Here is a 21,978-nt window from a genome sequence, read left to right on the forward strand (position 1 = left end):
CCTGCTGAAGCGTATGGAGCAATGGATAGTTTAGATCTGAGGGATTTAAAAATGATGCTCTATAAATATTTAGTATTTTACTTTGTGTGTTTTCACTAGTTCTGTGTAATTACACTGGGTTCATAATCTAAGCTGTGTTTTGATTGCAATTCCCTTTTTTTGGATGCACACATTACTTCCTAATATTTACTGCAGACACTTGTTGACCAATCTCATAAACTGGCTGAGGCTCAGACAGCATTTCCACTACAATGGGCATGAAATGCAAAAATCTCATTGCTTATTCATGAACTCGGAGGTGATCAAATGTGTTTTTCCATCTCTAAATATTTAAACACTGTAAATTGCATAGTCAAAAATATACGGCCACCGCCTGTTTGAATAAAATCATATGCTTGTTTCTAGACCTTGATTATGGCAACGCTTCAAGAGCATTTTATAGGGGTAAGTCAGAAAGTACTAAGACAAGTTGAAAAAACAAATCATATATGGATTTCTTTAGTCTAGAGATGCTGTAGAATAAGCCTTGATATTAAAATTGACCTTTGATATTTTTGGAAATGCGTCGTCCAGCTCCTTCCAATCAAATCTCCAGGTCAGAAAAAGCTCACGTGGTAAAACAGCAGGCTAAAGATCCGGGTGACATCCTGTCACATCCAGGCACACACACCTCCTGCCGCCTGGTTATTTTCAGACATCCTCCTGCTGTTGTGACTGCGTCTGACCCAGACAACGTCCCGCTCAGAACCTTAGCCACGCTCCGTGAAATGTCGTCATTCAGAGTTTTTACAATGTTCTGTAAGAAACTAAAAGTTTTAAAACAAAAAAATTATGTTTCAGATTATGTTTCTAAGGAGCAACTCTTGGGTTTGAAAGCAATTAACATCAGTTTAAAGATGAGAATTTATTGAATATAAAAGAAAATGTGTGGGGGAAGGTTGGTTGCTTTGCTGTAAATACAAAAAAATGTTGTGGGAAAATGTTGGTTGCTTTGCTGTAAATACAAAAATATTATAATCTATGGAATGAGAAAGAGACATTTTGATATTTCATGTAATGAGGCACCGGGCTTCTACTCCACTCTAGAAAGCAGTGAGTAGAAATATTACATTTCAGTAAAGATCCATTAGAAATAGGTTACGTTTCAGTTTCAATCAATTCAATGCAGCACGTTCCTCTTCAGTTTTCCAGCAGAGATCAGACATGGATATTCAGGTATTTTTAGACCTGCAGTACAGAGCTCTTAAATGTTGTCTGTTTTCATCTCGCTTCCATTATCCTCTGTATTTCCTCCTTACTCCTGAAGTCCTATTCATTTCAGCTCTTAATAGTTAGCAGAGAAAGAATGGCACTTCAAAATAATATATTGTTGTAAATCTGTTTTCTGGTTGTTATAAAAAAAGAGGCTAATTTACCACTATCAGTTATGCTCCTAAATTCTTTCTGGCACAGCCTCGGCTGCGGTTCTGTCACACTAGTGTAGTTGATTTTTTATTTTATTTTTTATTAAATATTGTCAACATTGAAATCCTCTCTGACAGGAGATGTGGAGGGAGAAGAAGGAAGAAGCAGCAGCTTTGTTTGTCAATGGAACTCCACATTTAACCCACCGTGAATGGGTAGCAGTGTCCAGGAAGTCGGGCAGTTTTTGTTGATGTGCACTCTAAGGCCAGGGTGGGGCAGGGATTCGCACCAGCACACTTGTGATCTCCTCACTTCCTAATACTGTTCATACCTAAAGAAATCCTGCGAATCTGTTCTTTACATTACTTGGAGTCACAAATTGACCAACAAAATCCTTGGTGTTGCTGTGCATCTGTAGCAGTAGCAGAGAGCACCGAAAAAAACGGATTGACTTCCCTGGTCGGGTGTGGGGTGGCTGGCAGGATGGCCAATCAGAATCCAGGAGTAGCCAGGGCCACCACCAGCTGCCAAGGTTCTCCGAACTGGAAAGACCTCAGACCTCAGAGCTGTAATTTAATACCATCAAATCTGCCATGGTGTTTATTTATTTATTTTCTAAAGAAATGTCCTTCTGATGTCCTTCTGAATCTGATATGACAGATTACAAGTTCTCAGCCTGGGGTCATGTCTTCAATTTGAAGCCACTAAAATGGGAATGTGATTTCCTGAAGCTGGTCACAGTGGATCAGTGGAGTCTTTGGTCCAGAAAAATAGGCTTTTTAATCAAACATGATCTTTGTTTTGTTTTTGTTCAATTTCAGACCTGGGGTGTCTGACCCAGAGGTCACACAATCTAACGCAGCCTGTAGAGGTTCACTGAACCTGGGACACGTTAGGACATGAATTCAGAGGTTTCTCTGTGTCTCCAGCACCAACAGACACTGAAACATCGGTCGGTAGAAAGTGGGTCAGCAGAGGTGAACGCAGGTCGAGTCTCAGTTCTGTTGAAAAGTTTTTCAGAAAGAAAGACACAAGCGGGAAACTTCAGAGATTTTACTCAACAACTGAACAAAAAAAGGAATTGTGTTGGAAGTTTTTAAGGATCTGAATCTGAGAAGATTGATGGATGAGGTTCATTTAGCATCTTGACAAACGGCATCTTTGACAAGTTAATGAGCTGCTTCTATAATGACACACTGATAATGACTGTATCTGCAGACGTTTGTTGTTTTCTTCATACTGAACATTGATAGGCACCGGGAGTCGACATCTATGTCTATTTAATTTTTTGTTTTTTCAATGACCAACATGCTTTGAAAGCTAAACTTCAACTGAGCCCAGTTCATTGCTAGAATGTAACCCATCTAACAAACGTTATTCTATACTTTCTACTATAGACATTTATTTAGAGACAACCTTACATGAATGTAGCCTGTGTTGATCCTTAAGAATCAACACACAAACGAACATAAACGTGCTTCAAAATGAATACACTTTTTCAATTTAATTTTAGTTCAAAACATATGTTTTCAATGACATAACTTCATGTTTTAACTGTTTACCACCTGACGATATTTAACTTGTCTGCGTCCCTGCCTGACGTGTCGTCTTTACAGCAGGTGTAGTTCCTCGTTTTCTCAACAAACCAAGCAGGATCCACATTGAGATGTGCTGATTCCTGCAGTTCTGCAGCTCCTGCCAGGTTATATGAGGTGATGTGGTTCTCCCCTGACGAGCACTTTTATTCTGATGGACTCTAGGCTGTCGCTGTTGGTAAAAACACACTTGAAGGGCATTCACACGGCGGCGGTAAAGAAGGCTAGGGGGGAAAAACTCATTACTTTTATCAGCCATGGCTTTGAATAGCAATGACGGTGGAACTGCTTTATGAGATTACTAATCAACACCGTTGTGTGCACAAATCTCTGTCTTTACATTATACTGTAACTAATCACTTCAACAGTCTGCTAACTGGGAGTAGTTTTTTATTTTAATGTGCGAAATGTCGAATCCCAGTCTTAAAGAAGACTTATTACGGCTATCAAAATTAAGATATCGTCATCTGTCTCACTATAACAACGGTGTTCAGTGTCATTAAGTCCCTGACAGGAGTCATCTGGATTGATTACTTACAGATGTTTTATTGACGACTCGCTGCAGTGGTGTTCAATTAAAATTAAATACAGAATGTATTCTCAAATTATAGAATGTGGCAAAATCAACATTCACCCTTTTACCGACCTGGCGATGTGATGAGTCTCTGTCTGCCAGTCTCACTTCTGATTGGACAAATCTGATTCGCTCATTAACATCACATGATTAGAACAAAACCTTTTACTGCATCATTTTGGGGGACAATCTTTTAAGTTATCGGATACAGATTTGGGTCCAAAAAAGGACATTGTCTGGTTCCTCAAGTGTACCGCTATCCACGTGTTTGTGACACTAAACCTGGACTGTAGTTGGCACCAAATACTTTTTGTAGTTTGTCAAATTCTAACTAATGAGAAATGTCTCATTTTTCTTCCATTCTTTTCTCTAACTTATGCTTGGTGGATCTGTGGAGAAGGTCAGGGTTAACTGAGGTCAAGTCACCTGACCTGAGGGTGGGAGTATTAGGTATTAGGAGTTTTGATGATGATGAGTATTTACTGTAAGTAATAAATATTTGATTTTAATGACTGACGCTGTGAACGAATCAGTGAAGGCGTTGATCAGTTCACCGTATCTCCGTCTTTACCACTTACCACTGCTGTTAGTTCACCAGCAGAATGGGCAGACACACTGTGAGGCGGTGATGGATTTATGCAGCATTGATTGGAAACAGAGGCAACACCAACTCCAAATGCAGGAGGAACCTGCAGAAAATAGATATACGCGGTGCCCGGTAAGAGGCTTATGCAGATTAAAAGTTGATCCATTTGAGCCATTATACATAATAATTCAGGGATGTGAATGGAGTGAGTGCTGAGCAGCACAGTTACTGTACCAACTACTTGGCCTGATAACTCCTTCTCACATGATTTAGAAGACATTGGCAGCGTTGGAGAGGCAGCAGCTATTCTTAGTCTCCACTGGCTCTGATAACGCTCTGGTCTCACACATGCAAAACAAGGGGTAAATATTACAGTTGCACTGGGTGTAACCAGTCAAAGACACTGATTCAACTGATTGGTGCATCTGTACAACGGTTATCACATCTGCCTAACACCCAGAAGGTCCTGGGTTTGAGCCCTGGAGTAACTATATACAGTACTTTATGGCGCCTCCGGTGGCAGCTTGTGTGGTTTGCGAAGACTCACGTTGTGAATTTTCCTATTGTGGGACAAATAGGAACTTCATTCTACAGTGGTCCTATAGTGTAGCAGTTGTCACACTTGCTTACAGGTGTGCCTTGCACGGAGAAGGTCCAGGGTTCAAGTCCCAGAGGAATCACATACTCAATGGCGCCTCCCATGTGGCAGTCTGTGGGGGTTGCAAGGACTCACTCTGTAAATGTATCGATTGTGGGATGAACGAGGGTCTTATTATTTATAATTGGTCAGCAGGGTCTTCCTCTTTACCTTCCTGACAGCTCCACGCCAACATCCATTTTTTTCCTGCCCACATCTCCACCTCTCCAACTTCATCTCAGAACTGCTCCACCTTGACTGTCCCTCTGATCTGCTCATTTCTAATCCTGTCCTTCCTGGTCACTCCCAGGGAAAATCTCAGCATCTTCATCTCTGCGTCCCACTCAGCATAGTCTATTTGACTGAGTCTCTAAACCGTACGTCATAGCAGATCTCACTGCTGTCTTTCGAAACCCTGACTTTCAATGTCAGCTCCATACATCGCCCATCCTGCCCCCTGTCTGCAGCCTTTTTTTCACGTCTCATATGCCCTGGATGTTCGACCCCAGGTATTCAAGTCAATGATATTTGTTTCAGCAGACAGGAAACTCCCTATCATCACCAGGAAGTGACTCTCATTATCTTCATTATCTTCTATTATTGTCATAGACAGGTACAGTTAATGAAACTATTAAACCATTCTATGTCGCTGAACTAAACTTTTTTTTTTTTTGTAAATGTAACACTGTTCTTCCTTCAGTCTCACTTCGACCACTTCTCCTTTCAGTCCCTGTAGCTTTAATTGCACATGAGTCAGCCCAGGCCACCTCAGTGATTCATTTCACCGTGGCTGTTTCTCATTCAGACCTCAGCCTGGATAAGAGTCTACAGCACATTTCTTTTTAGTCGTTGGATCACAAAATGCCCTGAATTTTAATGATGTATCTGCCAGTCAAAATAAAAGCCTCCTGCTGCATTTAACTGTCACACTGGATTGTCTACTGGAAGGCTTCCTCTTCAGTACTGACTGAATAATTACATTTTACAGATTTTTTTAGAAACGCAGGGATTTATCATGTTGGTCAAAAACAGCTGAAAAGACTGTGGCCCCGTGTCTAAATGTCCTTATTGTCACAGTGTTGATGGCTGAGCTAACGTTGACTGAGGTAAGGTTCGTCTCAGAGCTCTGCTCCACGGTTCCACACAGAGTGAGGATTGATTATGGAAATGACACCGAGGATTTTTCAGCTCTGCCTGTCTTTTTGCTGACTTCCAAACTATAGTTCAAAACTTGTAATGGAAAGCAACTTTCAGAGTCGATAAGATGCCTGTATATAAAGAGAATAATTATCTACACACTTTGACAAAAAGGCTGTGATCACAGACAGAAGGAGGAGAGTCTGTAGACTCAGTCTGTAGACTCAGTCTGTAGACTCAGTCTGTAGACTCAGTCTGCAGACTCAGTCTGCAGACTCAGTCTGCATGAGAAACAGCCACGGTGAAATGGATCACTGCGGTCTCCTGGGCCGACTCGTGTGTAATTAAAGCTACAGTTCAAGGTGATCACATGAGTTTGGACTTAAAAGTGGTTTATCATCACTTCCAGGCTGCACTTCCTGCAGCTCCTGCCCTTTGGGCCTAATTAAACTTCATGTTGAATCTTCTTGAATTTGCTGCATGCAGCACAACTGCACCGTACTGTAAGGAACAGTGGCCGCAATGAATGTATTTGTGGCCGTGTCAAGACTGCAGTCCCCAAATCTACTCTTCATTTATGAAACACACACAACTATTTTGGACTGATCCAAATGATGGAATTAATGTCAAGAAAATGATACACACTGACACAGACTGACTGTTGAAGCCTGAGTATCTGCTACTGTGAGTGAATGGACTGTGAAATAATTGGATATACAGTGTGTGTATCGCTCTGCCCAGGCATTAAAGGGCATTAAACATTTGAGTCAGATTGATCCTAACAAATGAATTAACGCGACTTATTAAGCCTTGAAAAGTTCTAAATCCAACTAATGAGGGCTGTGACCTTCACTGACTGCATTTCTTCTGTTTTTTACCCTGGGTTAATAGATGGAGAATCACTCTTTTCGTTCTTAATGCTAACAGTAATTGCCCATTTACAGTTTGTTCTGTGGCTTCAGGCAGCTTCCCAAAAACCCTGACCTTGATTTGTCACTGTCTTTGCTCTAGTTTTAAATAAAGATCTGTTTCTTGTGTGATTTCCTGCTACAGTAGAGCAGATAGTGCTGTGTCATTGTTCCTGCCGATGATTAATGTTGGACGTAAAGACGGTGGATCTTTAAGTGAGCTGTGTTTTTTTTTTATAGATCGCCTCCAACAATTCACAGATCTTTAAATATATGATGAGTCTGTGACTAACTTTCTGTTCAGTGCTGCTGCAGCCAAAAGGCCCGTCCACAGTGTAAAACACACTCTTTATGGATCTGACACTGCACTGTTTGTTCAAGGAGACAGGGTTTGGACCTCAGATGTTTTAAGGCCCCGAGAACCAGAATCTGTTTCTGTTCATCCTGCACTGAAAGACTCAGCAGTCGACAACATCAACTCACAGATTTTGGCCAAAGGTCCAGATTTTTTAATGGCCTTCAGTGTGGAGGAGCCAGCACTTTACAAAGTGGTAGGAAATTGAGTTTCCAGGAACAACAGGCTGGTTTCTGGCCAGGTTAAACAGCAAACATACTCAGCCATTGTTGCAGGTGTCAGTTTTATTTTGGGTGAAACTGTTAAGAACAGGACAAGCTGGCAGTGTTCTTTTAAACTGTCCTGGTGTTCCATGATGTGGTTAAAGTCATCTGTAGTTCACTGAGGAGCTCCAGGATGTGTGTTGGAGATATGGGATCCTTATAATTCTCTGTTGTTACGCTCACTTCACACATATACTGTATATATATATATTTTTTTCTCTCTATTCGTCTTCCTCCCTTCATTTGCCTGATGATGCTGTGGTAATACCATTCATTTGCCTGATGATGCTGTGGTAATAGAATGTGTTTATTTTCCTCCAAATGCTCATGAGCGTTCACGGGTGTTCTGTGGAGAGGCTGCTGAAAAGTATGGATCGATAAAGGTGATAAAGCATTTATTTTAACACAGAGAACGCCGGTGCATTCTGGACTGAGTCACACTGAATGGGCTCTGCTAGGAGCTGTAGTATTTGGACTGAGTCACACTCAATGGGCTCTGCTAGGAGCTGTAGTATTTTTTTTATTAATATATTTACAAATGTGGCTTTTAATATCCTGTAGACCAGTGTTTCCGAAGCTTTTTTTCTGGAGACCCATATTTTCAAAGTCACAAACGTTAACGACCCAAGTCAATAGATTTTATTCAAAAATTCCTGGGAAACAAGATGTGAGACGACCAAAAAAAAAAATCTCTTGCGACCCACCTGAGGGTCGCCATCCAGTCTTTGGGAAACAGTGCTGTAGATCATCTATAGCTCCTATTTATTTTTTATAATGTATGTCTCTACTATCTTCTCAGTCTTTGAACCGTATCCACTCTGTTTAAACTGCTCTTAAACTGAGGTATTTTGGTGGAATTTCTTTTGTGGTTGTTTTTTTTTTTCTGTATAAAAAAATGAATGAAAATGAAGCTCCTGCCAAACATTACACCTGCTGATAAAAGATGAGTCAGATATACTGTATAAAGCCCAGCGCTCTTTGAGGGAGTTTAAGGCTTATTGTACAGAGCAAAAAGATCATAAACGTCTCTGACTACATTCTATCCTAAATCCTCCAGATATTACAGTTCAAGGAGATGTTCAGTAAACATCTGTAGCCTGTTTCATAGCCATAATTATACTTGCCTTACAGACCCAGGTACTTCCCTCGGCAAAGGCTCATAATTGGTTTTTAGACAGTGTGCAGATCCTCATCTGTAACTGTATCGTTTGGCTGCAGTGCAAAGTGCTGAACTCAGCAGATGGACTGATGCTGGTTCTTGGCACCTTCTCACCGCCTGCGTGTGAGAGCAGCTGAACATGCCTCATATGACAAGTGCAGGAGGAACGTGCTTGTTTTCCTCCTCAGACTTACGCTTCCTTTACATTTCTAAATGTAAGTCCACCTGCGGGCGCTGAGATCAGAGTTCCATTTGATTGGAAAAGAATTGCAGTCATTGATCCCAGCACCGTGTTTCATGAGAAAATTAACCTCACTTGTCTCAGTGGATTGTGTACTAATGAGTGGAGGGAACAAAACAAACAAAAAAAACTGTAAACATTTTTTTAAAATATTGCTCTGTTTATTTTACATTTCAATCAATACATTTTGAAATAAAGTAAATAACAGTAATAGTCATAATTCTAGGTTAATATAACAGATCAAACTGAGTGAAATTGGAGTATTCCATATGTAGTTTTTTTTTTGGAGACACTTGAATGTAATGTAATCAGAAGCATGAGCATTACAGCACACGCAGCAGCTGAATTAAACCCAGACAGAAGAGGCTGATTACTTTGCTGTTACTAATCAAGACTGAAGAAAGACGAGTCTGACCAGTGCAGATTAGGTCAGAGGTCGTTGATGAGCCAGTCCTGATTAAACCAAATCATCTCCATCTCTGAGAGGTTCCATTTGTTATGCCACTTCATATTTCCTTCCCACCGTTACGATGCTTTGCAGCATATGTTGTCTTTAAGAATGAAGGCCCATTTACAGCAAGCTTTTTGAACCTCCTTCAGGTTTATGGTTATCAGGGATCGTAGACTCAAATGAACTCGGGGGACGTGGCTGCAGCTGTCATTTCATTTCATTTCATATTAGTGTGGAAAATGAAAATTTTAGCAAATAAGTATCCCACATGGGATAGATACTGTATGAGATGGAGAGCTGGGAACGTCCAACAGGAACCTGCCGATGGTAGATCAGTCACGCTGTGGCTGAGGTTGAACTTCAGGGACTTTAGTGAACCACAGGGACAACAGCAAGTTGGAATTTGAGTTTTTTTTTTTAATGGAGTTATTTGTTTTTAGTACAGCGTCACAGATGATCAGGTACCGTGGTCTCACAGTGCCCACAAAGAGAGAACATTACCCTCGGGCAGACGTTGTAATAACACGCTTTGTCAGATATGGTTGTCCCAGGGTGCATTTAGTTTTTTCCGTAGTCAACTGTCCAGGTTAGAAGGAAGATCAGGAAAAGTGAGCTCATCACTCACACCACGTTTGATCTTACTGTAGTTTTTTATTTTAAATTTTATCTCCAAATTCACTTCAGTTGAACATTCTCTCTGTGAAAGACGTTAGAAAAAGGTCAAGTTCAGTCACCGTTCTTTTGATTATTCTGACATTGAGAGATAAAACAGATTCAATTTTAAATTAGATGGGACAGATTCGATTCACTGACTTTTTAAATGTTTTAATGGGCTGTCTCCTGTCCTGTGGCTCAGTCCTGACCTTAAGTATGCAAGAAAAAAAAACTGGTGTGAAATCCCATTCCAGACTGTCCTTAAAAAATCTCAGTCCATGACACTGATTGAAACGAGTTTCAGGGTCAAACACTCCCATTTTTTATTTACTGAACGAGTCGGTGTGAATTCAAATGAACATTTTACTGTCCTTTCAAATGATGAATTGAATTAAGAAGATAGAGCCCCCTGGTGGACATGTTCACAGCAGTCCAGGATTAATGAATTAAGCAGATAGAGTCCCCTGGTGGACATGTTCACAGCAGTCCCTCAGCCCCACTGACCCCCTGTTGTACCCCACCACCCCACAGTTTGGAAACCACTGCTTTAACTGCGAAAAACAATACTTGAACTTGAATTTCCTTCTCAAGGTTATTCAAGGGCATTTTTATTTAAACACAGTCGCATTCCATCAAAACTATAAATGTTTTAAATTGTATTGTGTTTGACTTTTTTCTGGCATTTTCTGACACTCTGCTGCAGCACATTTTATAGGATGTAAACTAAAACTCCTCTCTTCTCTGTTTCTCCTCCTGCAGTTCGACATGCAGACGATCACCCTGGAGGAGCTCAAACACATCTTGTTCTACGCCTTCCGGGACCAACTGACCATGAAGGACATAGAGAACATTATCATTACTGAAGAGGAGAGTCTAAAGGAAAACTCCGGGAACTGTCAGACAGAGTTTGAGGGAGGTGAGTCAAACAAAGCCAGTGTGTGTTGGTGGATGTTTTTTTTTATGACTGCAAATAAAAATATTTAATCAAGGCATTTTTGGAAGTATTGTTTTAATGTGTTATATATAACCCACAGTATAATAATAATATAAAAAAAATATTTTTTAATAACATAATTTTGACAAGTCTGGGGGGCTGAATTAAAAAGCCAAGCAGGCCGTATCTGGCCCCCGGGCCACAGTTTGCCCATTCCTGGTCCGGAAGGTTTTTTTCCTTGGTTGCCACATCTGTTCTCTGTTTTATTTAATTATTCTCTTATTAAACATTTAGTTAAATTAAAGTAACACATGGCGTTCTGTCAATGTGTTGTCCACGCAGCTCCATTTTCATTAACATATAAACAACAGGGCACTGTTGTAATGTTTGTTTTGTTCTTACTGAACAGATGCTCGCTGCTGTTGCTTAATTTTATGTTTTAGATAAACATCATCGTTCTCATTTACTCTTTTTTTGTCTCTTTTTAAATTCCTAACACGACCCTGTTCATGGTTTCTTTGTCTTGGTTGATTTTTTTTTTTTTTGTCCCTGTTTTCACCTTATGAGATGTGATTGGACACCTACGGGTGTTTGCTGTGTCAAAACAGATTCAATGTGCTGGTGTGTCATTTTAATTTAGAAGGTAATTACTTTGTTACGATTTCAAAATGAAACTGCAAATTAAATAAAAATATCTACTGATGATTTGACCGAACAAAACTCAAAATAACATATGCATTTTGTCTTTGGTAAAAACCAAACAAAAAAGAAATACACCCTTCACATCAGAGATGTCTCAACAGAACAGCGTGGTTCTGCATCACAGACAGTCTGCCAGATGAATTATCTCTGTGCCAGTTGTCAGTAATTGATGTTTCTGTCACAATTCCCAAGTGCAGTGAGCAATGTTCATCTCTAAACCTGAATTTATTCCATTTTTCTAGGAATGTTTTACACGGGTTACGAAGATGTGATTGTTGTCATTGTTGTAGTAGCTCTCCATTCTATACAAGGGAATTTCACAATATGTCATTGTTGTAGTAGCTCTCCATTCTTTGACCTGTGAAGCAGAAAGTCATTAGAGGGTCAGCGTTTTCACGCTAGACTTATATTCTCCTTTGGCCGGTAAGATGAGAATGAACACAGTAACAAGTTGTCAAAAGTAACAACTTAATCAAAGTTAGCATCTACTGCTAGCCTCTGCTCCAGGACTCATGTAATCAATCTCCCATGAAAGTTCATGGAACACCTGCTTTCTTGTTCTCTATTTCCTGTTGATTGATAACACCGCAGGGCTAACATAATCAACTCATGATTTCAGATTAAAAGTCGTCGTGATGGATGTGGACTCACATTCACAATTAGCTCTGCCGTGTTGTTACTCTGTTGCCGAGAGTGTGTTTTCTGCGTGTCCTTTACCCTCTCACACTGGCCTCTCACCGGCCTCACTCCGCTGCTGCGTTAGCCAATTAGCCAACCATCTGCACACACGAACATGACCTTTGGTCGGTGCAGAGCAGTGTCGGGGTTTAATAGTGTCACTTTATACACAACAAAAATGATGAAGCCTGATCAAAGTAATTAGACCTACAGAAAAAAAGACTGAATCAGGCGTGTTCAAAGTCTGGCCCGGGGGCCAATTGCGGCCTCTGCATCTTGAAGCTCTTGAGAAAAATTTACTGTACCGTAGCTCTGCTGCGGCGCCTGATTTTAATGTTAGAAGAACGTGAGAGGACTGAACTTTTTCACAAACGGCTTAGTGTTGATTGATGCTGCGTCAGTCAGGCAATTTAAATTCTAGAAATAATAAATATTAACACATTATTAGAGCAGAGACTCTTCGTGTATAGACTCACACACACAGGTACATGAGCTTTCACTTTGATGTGCAAATGTGCCGAGTTTCTGCTCCTCCAACTCTGTGTCCTTCCTCCTCCTCCTCCTCCTCCTCCTCCTCCCTCTGTGATACTGAATCACCTTCAGAATGACATAGCAGTTGTGTGTGTGTGTGTGTGTGTGTGTGTGTGTGTGTTTGCGTCAGTCTGTCTGTGTATTCTTGGGAGGTGGATTGGGTATGCGTGATCAGTGGCACAGTGTGACGTCAGGGTTTTTTTTTGTCACGTGGTGACAGAGCTGAGGCAGAGAGGTCTAACTCTACTCATGTTAAGGACACAGAGGTGACTGGCTACATTTGAAAAACTGGAAACCAGTGAGAAAATGTTGCTCATGTGGACTGAGGTCATTCCTAATCAGTCAGCTTCACACGTGGCTCTACATGTTTCGTGTGGTTTCACATATTTGTCAGAGCAAGTGGTGAAAAAAAAAAGAAAAACATGATGACGGGGCAGGAATGAGATCATGATGATGAATTTTTGACACCTGATGTGAGTCTGGATGCACTATTGAATTTTTCTGTCATTTAACCAAAAATTTAAAGAACATTTTTAATTTGCATTAAATATATATAAATATTTCACCTCACTCCCAATCCCCAGAAACCAATAGAGTAACAACATAATGCACAAATGTTACATCCAAACGAGTGCAAACGATCAATAGAGTAACAACATAATGTTACATCCAAACGAGTGCAAACGAAAGCTTTTTTGTACAAAAACAAGATCCGAAAATCCCAAAAATAACACACCAATGAAAAACATGCATCAATAAAAGCTAAACTTGTAACTTGTGACTGGATTTCTCATCTACTTTAGTGAAGAATGACCCATCAGAGTGATGTTTTATAGTTTTCTGTCCGTGCCTTTATGTTTTTGGTGTTTGTCTGTGTGACAAACACCGCTCGCTTCTGAAAGTGTCACATAAACAAAATAACCTGTGGGACTGAGGGTGGGTGCAGGTTGTGTCAGCAAGTTCTTTCATCACCAGTGATGGTAATGAAGTGTTGATGATGAAGCCAGCGGAGGGTCATTGTCCAGGTTCACACCTGTTCGCCCGAGGTCTACAAGTACCACCGGCTCCACAAAGGAGCACAAAATGTGCTCGGTCGATGAAAAATCAATATATTGTGTCAGAGTGAAATTCACACTGAGTACGATCCTTCATGCTGCTGCGCCACGTCGTGCTTCAGCTCTTTGATATACGAGATAGCATAATTGTAACTTGATTTTCCCTCCCGGCTTCACCTTGCTATGGAATCAATATATGGGGCTGAAAAATCACCGAGAACAGAATGAAACCCCTGATCCATTAGACTTCACCAGGCGTTGACTTATTGTTGAGCAAATTACAACGAGAGCCCGAAGCGCAGAGAAACACTTATCCAACATCCAGACGTTAGCCTGTGAATCGCCTTTGATTAGGAAACGGCTCCGCTGTAACCATTCATCTGGGACAACATTTGAGGCTAAAAACATGACGTGAGAATTCAGGCAGGACCTAAATACAGTGGTTCAAAGGTTCCTACAGCAGCAGCAGCTTCTACAGTCGGACCTCTCTTTTTTTTTAATCACTCTAAACCACATTTGTCTCTACATGGTTTTCTTATCATTTAGAATACGGAAATTCTTTGTTGAATTCTGACTGTTAACGTTGAGCCTTTTCTCTGACCTGCTGCATCCTGGTTATAACGTTGAGCCGTTTCTCTGACCTGCTGCATCCTGGTTATTCTGGATGAAAATCTCTTCAACACTGCCACCTACAGTTCAGTCCACCGTCCTCTATTATGAACGGTGTAACAAGCTTTATAATTCACCATTATAATAAGACCTGTTATTGTGGTGGAATAAAATAGACAGTGGGATCAGATTCATTGGTTTATTTTTCAGGACTATTTTGGGACTTGAGCAGAAGAGTAGACCACGGTCAGGCCTCAGACCACAGACAGAGACAGGCCATTACTTTCTGAACCAGAGGTTGAATTACACACAGTTCTAAACTGACAACTGACAAACTGCATGGAATTATTTGTGAAGAGAATGAGTCCAAACCAGGAGGTGAATCCATGACCTTGGTGTAAGACAAGAGCGCTGCCCCACAGTCAGACCATATTTGCTATTTAGAGCTGGGGTAAGTAAGTCGGTGAACGACTGCCTGGTGCTTTCAGATCGAATTTCCTTAATTCTCCTGTTGAAACCCTGCCTTCGAAACAGTGGAAGTTGATTCCTTTTGTGAAACTGCAAAGGTCTGGCTGACTTTTCTGGCCTGCTGTTCCATGAGTCATCCCCTGATCTCAAACTTTTGTCAAGAGTCACTCACTCTGACTTATGAATGCATAGAGTTTATTACTGTAGCTGTAGTTCTTCATGTCGGTCGTAATCTCCTGGCTTGGTTTCCTTCAGCTCTGACTGACAGAGATGTTTGTTGGTTTGAAACATTTTAACACTTAGTTGTTGTCTTTAGAAAAACAGGAACAGTAAGAGTTCATTCAGAGTTGCAGTACGAGTGTGTTCTTCTTGGACAACGATTTTGGCTGAAAATCATGACATGTTTCATATGACGTGAGTCTAAAATAGATTTCTACGAGAGCAGCCAACTAATGACAACTCTGCCAAAAAAGATGAAGCAACTCCTGGCCTACTTTCCCCTGTTTCATTTTCTTTGGAGCAGCACTTTTTGATGACTTCAGTGCTTCCTGAATTAAGCGTTAAAAATAGAACAGGCCGAGAGCCTCGTGGCTGCGGGTCAGTGCCCGGCTCCTGCTAATTGCCGACACCAGGTGAAATGATCTAAGGCAGCGTCAGCCTGCTGCAGAGTTAGTGGTTGGAGCTGGACATTGATTGAACCAGGAAATGATCTCAGAGTGAGAGGGATGTTGTTTGATTGTGTCTGTCAGCCTGGATCCCTGTGTCCTGTCATTTCCTCAGATTGTAAATGCCAATATTCATTTGTCCCATATTCTTTTTTTTACTTTATATGTTGTCAAGATGTTGGCTGTCCTCTTTTATTAACTTAATATGGCCCCATGAATGACCTCATCAGTTTGACTGAATCATCAAATATCTCTCAGTGACAGTCGTTAAGTGGCTTCAGAAAAATGCTCCTTTTAAATCCATCCATAAAACCAGGCAAAAAAAAAAGAAGAAGAAACAACACATGAAACGCTGTAGAATAATATCTCTCCGAGGACAGTGTCTGTTCCAGGGCTGTTGCCTTTTACTGCGTTAACTTAAATAAAGCGTACCCAATAAAGTGACAACTGTCACGCTGCTTAAAGAGATTGTTGCACCAGAGGTCAAAGTCAAATTAGATTGGCTCCACACTCTCAACGGTGCTCCTAGTGCTTAAAGTTTTGTTGAAGAAGAGTGATTGAAGGAGTTTTTAAAAGTTGAGGTGTGGCCTCGTTTTCAGTGTGTACTTTCTCAGCTGTTTGCATCCATGTGGAATCCTCACAGTTGTTGAGTTACTGAACAACACTTCTTGTTGTTAAATTCAAAGAATTTATCTGACCACAATTTATTTTCTTTCTATATACAAAGCTGTACAGCAGAGCGCGCCAACTTTTCTGTACAGACACATTGAGAGCCAGAGACAAAATGAAATGTAAAAATCTTACATAATATTTTCTCCTTTATCTTCAAAATTTTGGAATCCGGTAGCCGGTCGGATTCAATGGTTTGGTGGACCGGATTCAGCCCACGGGCCACCAGTTGATGATCACTTCACAGAAACTTTCAAATGTCCTTCCTTTTGTCTTTCCTTCTGTCTCGTTCAGTTCACCAGTCCAAGCAGAACCGACAGACGTGTGTGAGGAAGAGCCTCATCTGCGCCTTTGCCATGGCATTCATCATCAGCGTCATGCTCATCGCAGCCAATCAGATGCTGAGGAATGGCATGGAGTAGCCGTGTGCCACTGTGAGCGGGGGACCTGCCAGCCTGCATGTGCATGCCAGTGGGTGAGGTCAAAGGACTGCAAGCAGTGATGCTCCGATGTAATCAACCACTAAGCCCTATTTTAAAAAATAATATTTTTTATTTCTCCTCCTCCAAATGAGTCGACACCTCCTCCTGCCACCAGATGTCCAATAAAACTGTGAAGCCAGCATGAGGAGTCATGCGGGACTCCTCCCACTTTTCTCTGACAGGGACACTCAAGGGCTGACATTACACGTAACACTGCTGTTGTCTCTGTTTCCCTGATGCAATAAAAAGAAAATATTAGAATTGTTAGAAGAAAAACACAACGTCGAGTGCAGTAGTTCAGAGCTGCCAGCTTCTTCAGCAGGTTGTGACGTTCAACTCTGCCCATGTGTCACCCACCGACAGTCTGAGGAGCCACAGGAAACGGTTGCCCTCTCATTAGATCGTTCCTGAAAAGATGACGGCCAGGCTCACCGCCACTCAAGCTGAAGGATCTTTAAGCTCCAGGTCGCAGCTCCCGGAGATCTCGCTGTGCTACGATGCTTTAGCTCGCCAACTTTCTATTTTCAACTCCTGTGTGTGTGTGTGTGGGGGGGGGTTGGGGGGGGGGGGCAGTTCAGAGAAGGTTTAAGTTTCAGCTTGTGTTTGACTTAGCTGATGATAAGCAGACCAAGGGGATCTGTCGTTAATGTTGTTAGAAAGATACCAAAAACGTATTGTAGTAAAGAGAGGAAGGCTCCACTCTCCAGCTCTCTCCCTGTTTTAATATCCTCTGTAGAGCCCAGTGCACCAGGAGTTCATTATCAGGTTGATTTACTTCAAAATTTCAGTCCATTTCCTTCTCCTCGTTCGCCCTAAATGGCTGTGGACAACCGCTGAGCGCCTGTTCCACTCAGATGTGTCTTGGTGTTTAGGAGGAGCGAATAAGAACACGCGTACTGAGGTTTTCCACTTCAGAAAGCCTGAATTACACCTTTCTCACTAATTGAAGTTAATTTGATGAAAAGTGAAGGAGGCGAGGGCGTTAGGAGAGATGACAGCACAGAGTAAAAGATAAGACAGGAGAAGACATTACTGCAGTAACTCGTTTTGTTTATTGTTGTTGTTGTTGATGACACCAAAAAATATAATGTTGTTCTTTAGGTTCTTTGTTTATGTGTTTAATGATTAAACAGCTTTATCTCAAATTATTTTATACTGGGAAACAGACCAAGAAAGACCAAAACAAACGTCCAACATTTCCAGTAGCCCGTGTGCAGTACGACTTCACTGTCCACATTACAGTTGATTTCCCACAATGCCACTGAAACCCACATCTAAGAAACTTCTTGGTAGTTTTCCTGTGTTTTGCTAATGAAACCACTCGATCTGCTCAATCGTCCTTAAGTTTCAGCCTCTTAACGTTTTCTTCATTATCCACCAGACATTAGATCCACCTTAAAGCTTTAGAATTACTGTGTCTTATTACAGTAGGTGTAGACGGCGACAGGCCTCCATCCATACAATACAGTATTGTAAACAATACAGTAGCAGTACAACGCCGCAGTATTAGTGTTGCAGTGTCGTGCAGACCATTGTTTGACCATTCTTTTGCCTGAAAAACATTTTTAGGGAATTGTCAAACTGAAAATGTAATTTTCATAATTTTTTAGTAGATGTGCCGCCTTTATTAGGAGGTTTTTTTGTTTGTTTTTGTTTTGTGATTGATCGAAGCTGTTTCAACAGCCCTGAATAATGTCAGCGGTTGCCGGCCAGCTCTGAACTCCTGCACTTCATGGTCATGTTAACACGTCAAACCTGTGAGGGGTCTGACTCACCTTTTTATTTCCTGCATGCGGTCAAGTCTGTGTCTTCTGTAAATACTGTAACCTGCGTCTGAGGTGTCTCCAGTGTCTGTCAAAGGTGTACAGTGTCTCTCTCTGTGTGTGTGTGTGTGTGTGTGTGTGTGCATGACTGTTGGTGCTCTCTGTTCACGGGGGGTCAGAGGGGCAGGAAGGGAGCTCAGCTCAGCAGAGGAGGCTGCTCCACCACAAACACACCAGACACAGGCAGCGGCGAAGGCCCCTCTTCTGCTTCCTCTCAACCCTCTTTGCCAAAGCCATAGAACTCCAGAGGTGAACCAAACGATATGACACAGATGTTTTCCCTCCGTTCAGAACAACCCTGTTTAAACACGTCATCACACGACCGTTTGATTCACGGGCAGTTATGTTTTTAGTTGCGTCGAGTTTGCGTCGCCTCCGTTAACGTTAATGCACAGTAACTGTCATTCACTCCAATGAAACGACGAGAAGGCCTGTAAGTTTGAGCAACAGTGCCATCTAGAGGCCAAATGGGCTCACACTGTCTCGTGTTCCGGTCACTTTATAAGCACTAACAGGACTGCAGCATTACATTCTCGGTGTCTGGAAGTTCTTGATATTAAATGTTAAAGGTTTTAAAATTTTTATGTGAAACAAATATTTAAACGTATTTATAGGATATATAGACTTCTTGCTTGTGGCAGGAAAACCTTTTAAACCTGTCAGAGGTTTCATTCACAGATTGTTACGTTTTGGCGACAGACATTAGAAACACTATATCATCGGTTACATTTGTTTATCTTTTGTATTTAAAGGTTACACTGATTATAATTGATAATTTATGGACATGTCAAAACCACATTCATGGAAATCAACGTGGTTTTTTTTTCTTCACATTCAATATTAATTTCCTGTGTTTTTCAGGAGTGGAGTTGCAGTAACTGTGATGATAGTTTTACTGTGATCACACCTGCTGGACAATTTCAACCACTGAACCTTTACTTTAAAGGGAAAGTGCACAGTGTCTCTGTTGAATCCCTCACTTTAATTTGATTTGATTTAAATTTATCTTTGTATAAAGCTAAAAAAAAGAAAAGAAGCATATCTATATGACAAGCACATACTACACTGACTTTGCATGTGCAATATTTAAACTTGTAGACTAGAGGAAGAGATTGAGGTCAGTTATTTATTAGAGGCATCATAATTACAGAATTGTACATATGGATCTGTAAAGAATTAGCATTGATGCAATAAAACAGTGTTGTTGTTTCTTGTTTGTTTTGTTTTTTTCAAAGTGTCTATGTTTATTTCAGGGCTACAGAGGTTAGTGTCTTACAGCGCGGAGAACCACGGGTTGAACCACGGTGGGACTGATGGTCTTATCTAACTCTGGATGAAGTTTGCATGTGTGTGTGCATATGTTTTCTACAGACATGCAGATACTTGGGAACTCCAAAATAATCAAAGGTATGAAAAGAGCTACAACTGTTAACTGTTTTTTTGTTGGTTGTTTGTTTTTTACCTTGATTGGCTCCAGCTGCTCCATCCCCAGTTTTACATTGATATTTAAACTAGGGATGTCCAATATAGCATATTATGTAATATCTGTAGGAATCGTTATTGTGTTTTCCACCCAATAACGCAATGCCTGGGTTTCAAATAATGTGTCCTAAAAATAGTTTGGGGGATAACCGGGTGTATGTTGCAGTAAAAGTCACTAGATGGCAGCATTGAAGCTCATTTATTTAATCTCATACTCATCCAGTGCTTTGTACAGATAAATAAATCAATATTACCAGGACTATTTAAATATTGGTTGATATTGGAATCAGTAATTAAGTGTTGGACAATATCGGCTTATCGGAAAAAAGTTAATATCGGACATCCCTAATTTAAACCCATGTTATTTGAGTATATTTCTAGCATATGTTTGTGGAGGCAGCCTTAGTGGGGGAAGTAACATGTCCAAGTGTGTCAGACACACACACACATGCCCTTGAAGTGTGCAGAACACGTCTGCAGACTCATTGAGTTACTCTTGATAAGATCTTTGTAAGGTCAGAGTGGAATTTCAATGGTCAGTGTTGGGCTGCATTTCTATCAGACATAAACAGAAGGTCAACGCTGTTTCTAAAAAGCTGGGAAACTTCTGCAAACTTTTACTAAACAAAACATAAAAATGCATATTTATTCACCAGAATATTCGACCACATGCTGGGTTTATTTATCAGCCATCTCTACTGATCTCTGCATAATTTGACTCTGCATAAGATATTAATTATCTATGAACGACGCCCCATTTCCTCTATAATAACTTCTAAAGCCTTCAATTTTAAATGAGTATGAACATTTTTTTCACCAATTGTGTTTAAAATCTCTGAATTAAAAATACAAAACTTGGGAAATATGAGCACATATTTTGCTATCAGAGAACTATCATGAACACTACCACAGATGGCACAGTATTATATATTCAACTATATATGTGTGTGTGCATATATATATATATATATAGGTAATTAGCCACACCAAGTCTAAATACCAGGATTTCTCAGCAGTCAGAAGTGAAGTGAAGAAGTCTTTTAGATGAAGAGATAAAATAGAACCTACGACAGTTCAGCTGCCTCTTCCTACCTGTTTTGGATAACTGAGGAACCAAACAGAATATATATATAGTATCTTAAGAGTCTGTTTACAAGTTTGTTGTTTAGTCTCCTGAAATATCCATGCCTGTTTTTTGTGATTACCTCATCGAAGCAAATTCTATCAAAAATAACCTTTAAAAATGTCTTCACTGATGTTAAACCATTTGTCCCCAACTGTGAAACTGGTGGCAGGACAAGAATCTACTGGCAGGACTGTAGACCATGATTAAAATTTCTTCCGTGATGGTCTTTGTTAAAGTCAGCCGCCGCAGCAGCCGTCGGAGTTGTTAGCATGCAGGTCTGTTTTCTGCAGCCACACCATCCTCTCGGTCTCTTCACTAAAAACAAGCCCTTGTGCTCACAGCAGGCTCCTCCTGTTTCATTAACATCTGAAATTCTTTTTTTTTTTTTTTTTTTTTTTTTTGCTGAGGAGCTTAAGAGGAAGGAAACAGCGGGGGTCCAGTACCTGCTTCAAAGACGTGTTGCAGAGGATTCAGAGTTTCCACAGAATTCCATCCCTAACTTCTCATATACAGTAAAAGAGCGTGTTTTGGAAGTAGGGCTTCCATGGGCATTGCTGTGTAATAGTTTATTAAAAAAGCCTTTAAAAAAGGGGAAATGTTTAACTATTCATAAGCTGCACTGGGCTTTGATTTCCCAACACGCTGGTGCACAGCATCCATAATCCATTACACAGGACTGTTGCAGAATCTATACGAAGGTGAAATGTCTTTAAAAAGACAAGGCTATTAAAATTGCAGTAAACTTCATAAAGTAAATCAATTGTTTTTTAATTTGGGGAGAAATTGTAGT

General features: G+C 40.7%; 1 protein-coding gene across 3 annotated transcripts in view; it reads left to right on the plus strand.

The window, feature by feature from the left end:
• Positions 1–17,928, plus strand: part of caln1 (calneuron 1) — a 37,256-nt gene extending 19,328 nt beyond the window's left edge. For 2 of the 3 annotated variants that reach the window (XM_008308839.3, XM_017032277.2), the window contains exons 5-6: positions 10,724–10,880; positions 16,570–17,928. In XM_008308839.3, the coding sequence (XP_008307061.1) occupies positions 10,724–10,880; positions 16,570–16,697 (285 nt within the window). In that variant the 3' untranslated portion in view covers positions 16,698–17,928. The remainder of the gene's footprint in view (positions 1–10,723; positions 10,881–16,569) is intronic. The other variant, XR_001760018.2, reaches the window with a different exon arrangement.
• Positions 17,929–21,978: the final 4,050 nt, after the last annotated feature.

Source organism: Cynoglossus semilaevis, chromosome 4 (genome assembly GCF_000523025.1).
Source record: "Cynoglossus semilaevis isolate Cse_v1.0 chromosome 4, Cse_v1.0, whole genome shotgun sequence".
NCBI classification, from domain to species: domain Eukaryota; kingdom Metazoa; phylum Chordata; class Actinopteri; order Pleuronectiformes; family Cynoglossidae; genus Cynoglossus; species Cynoglossus semilaevis.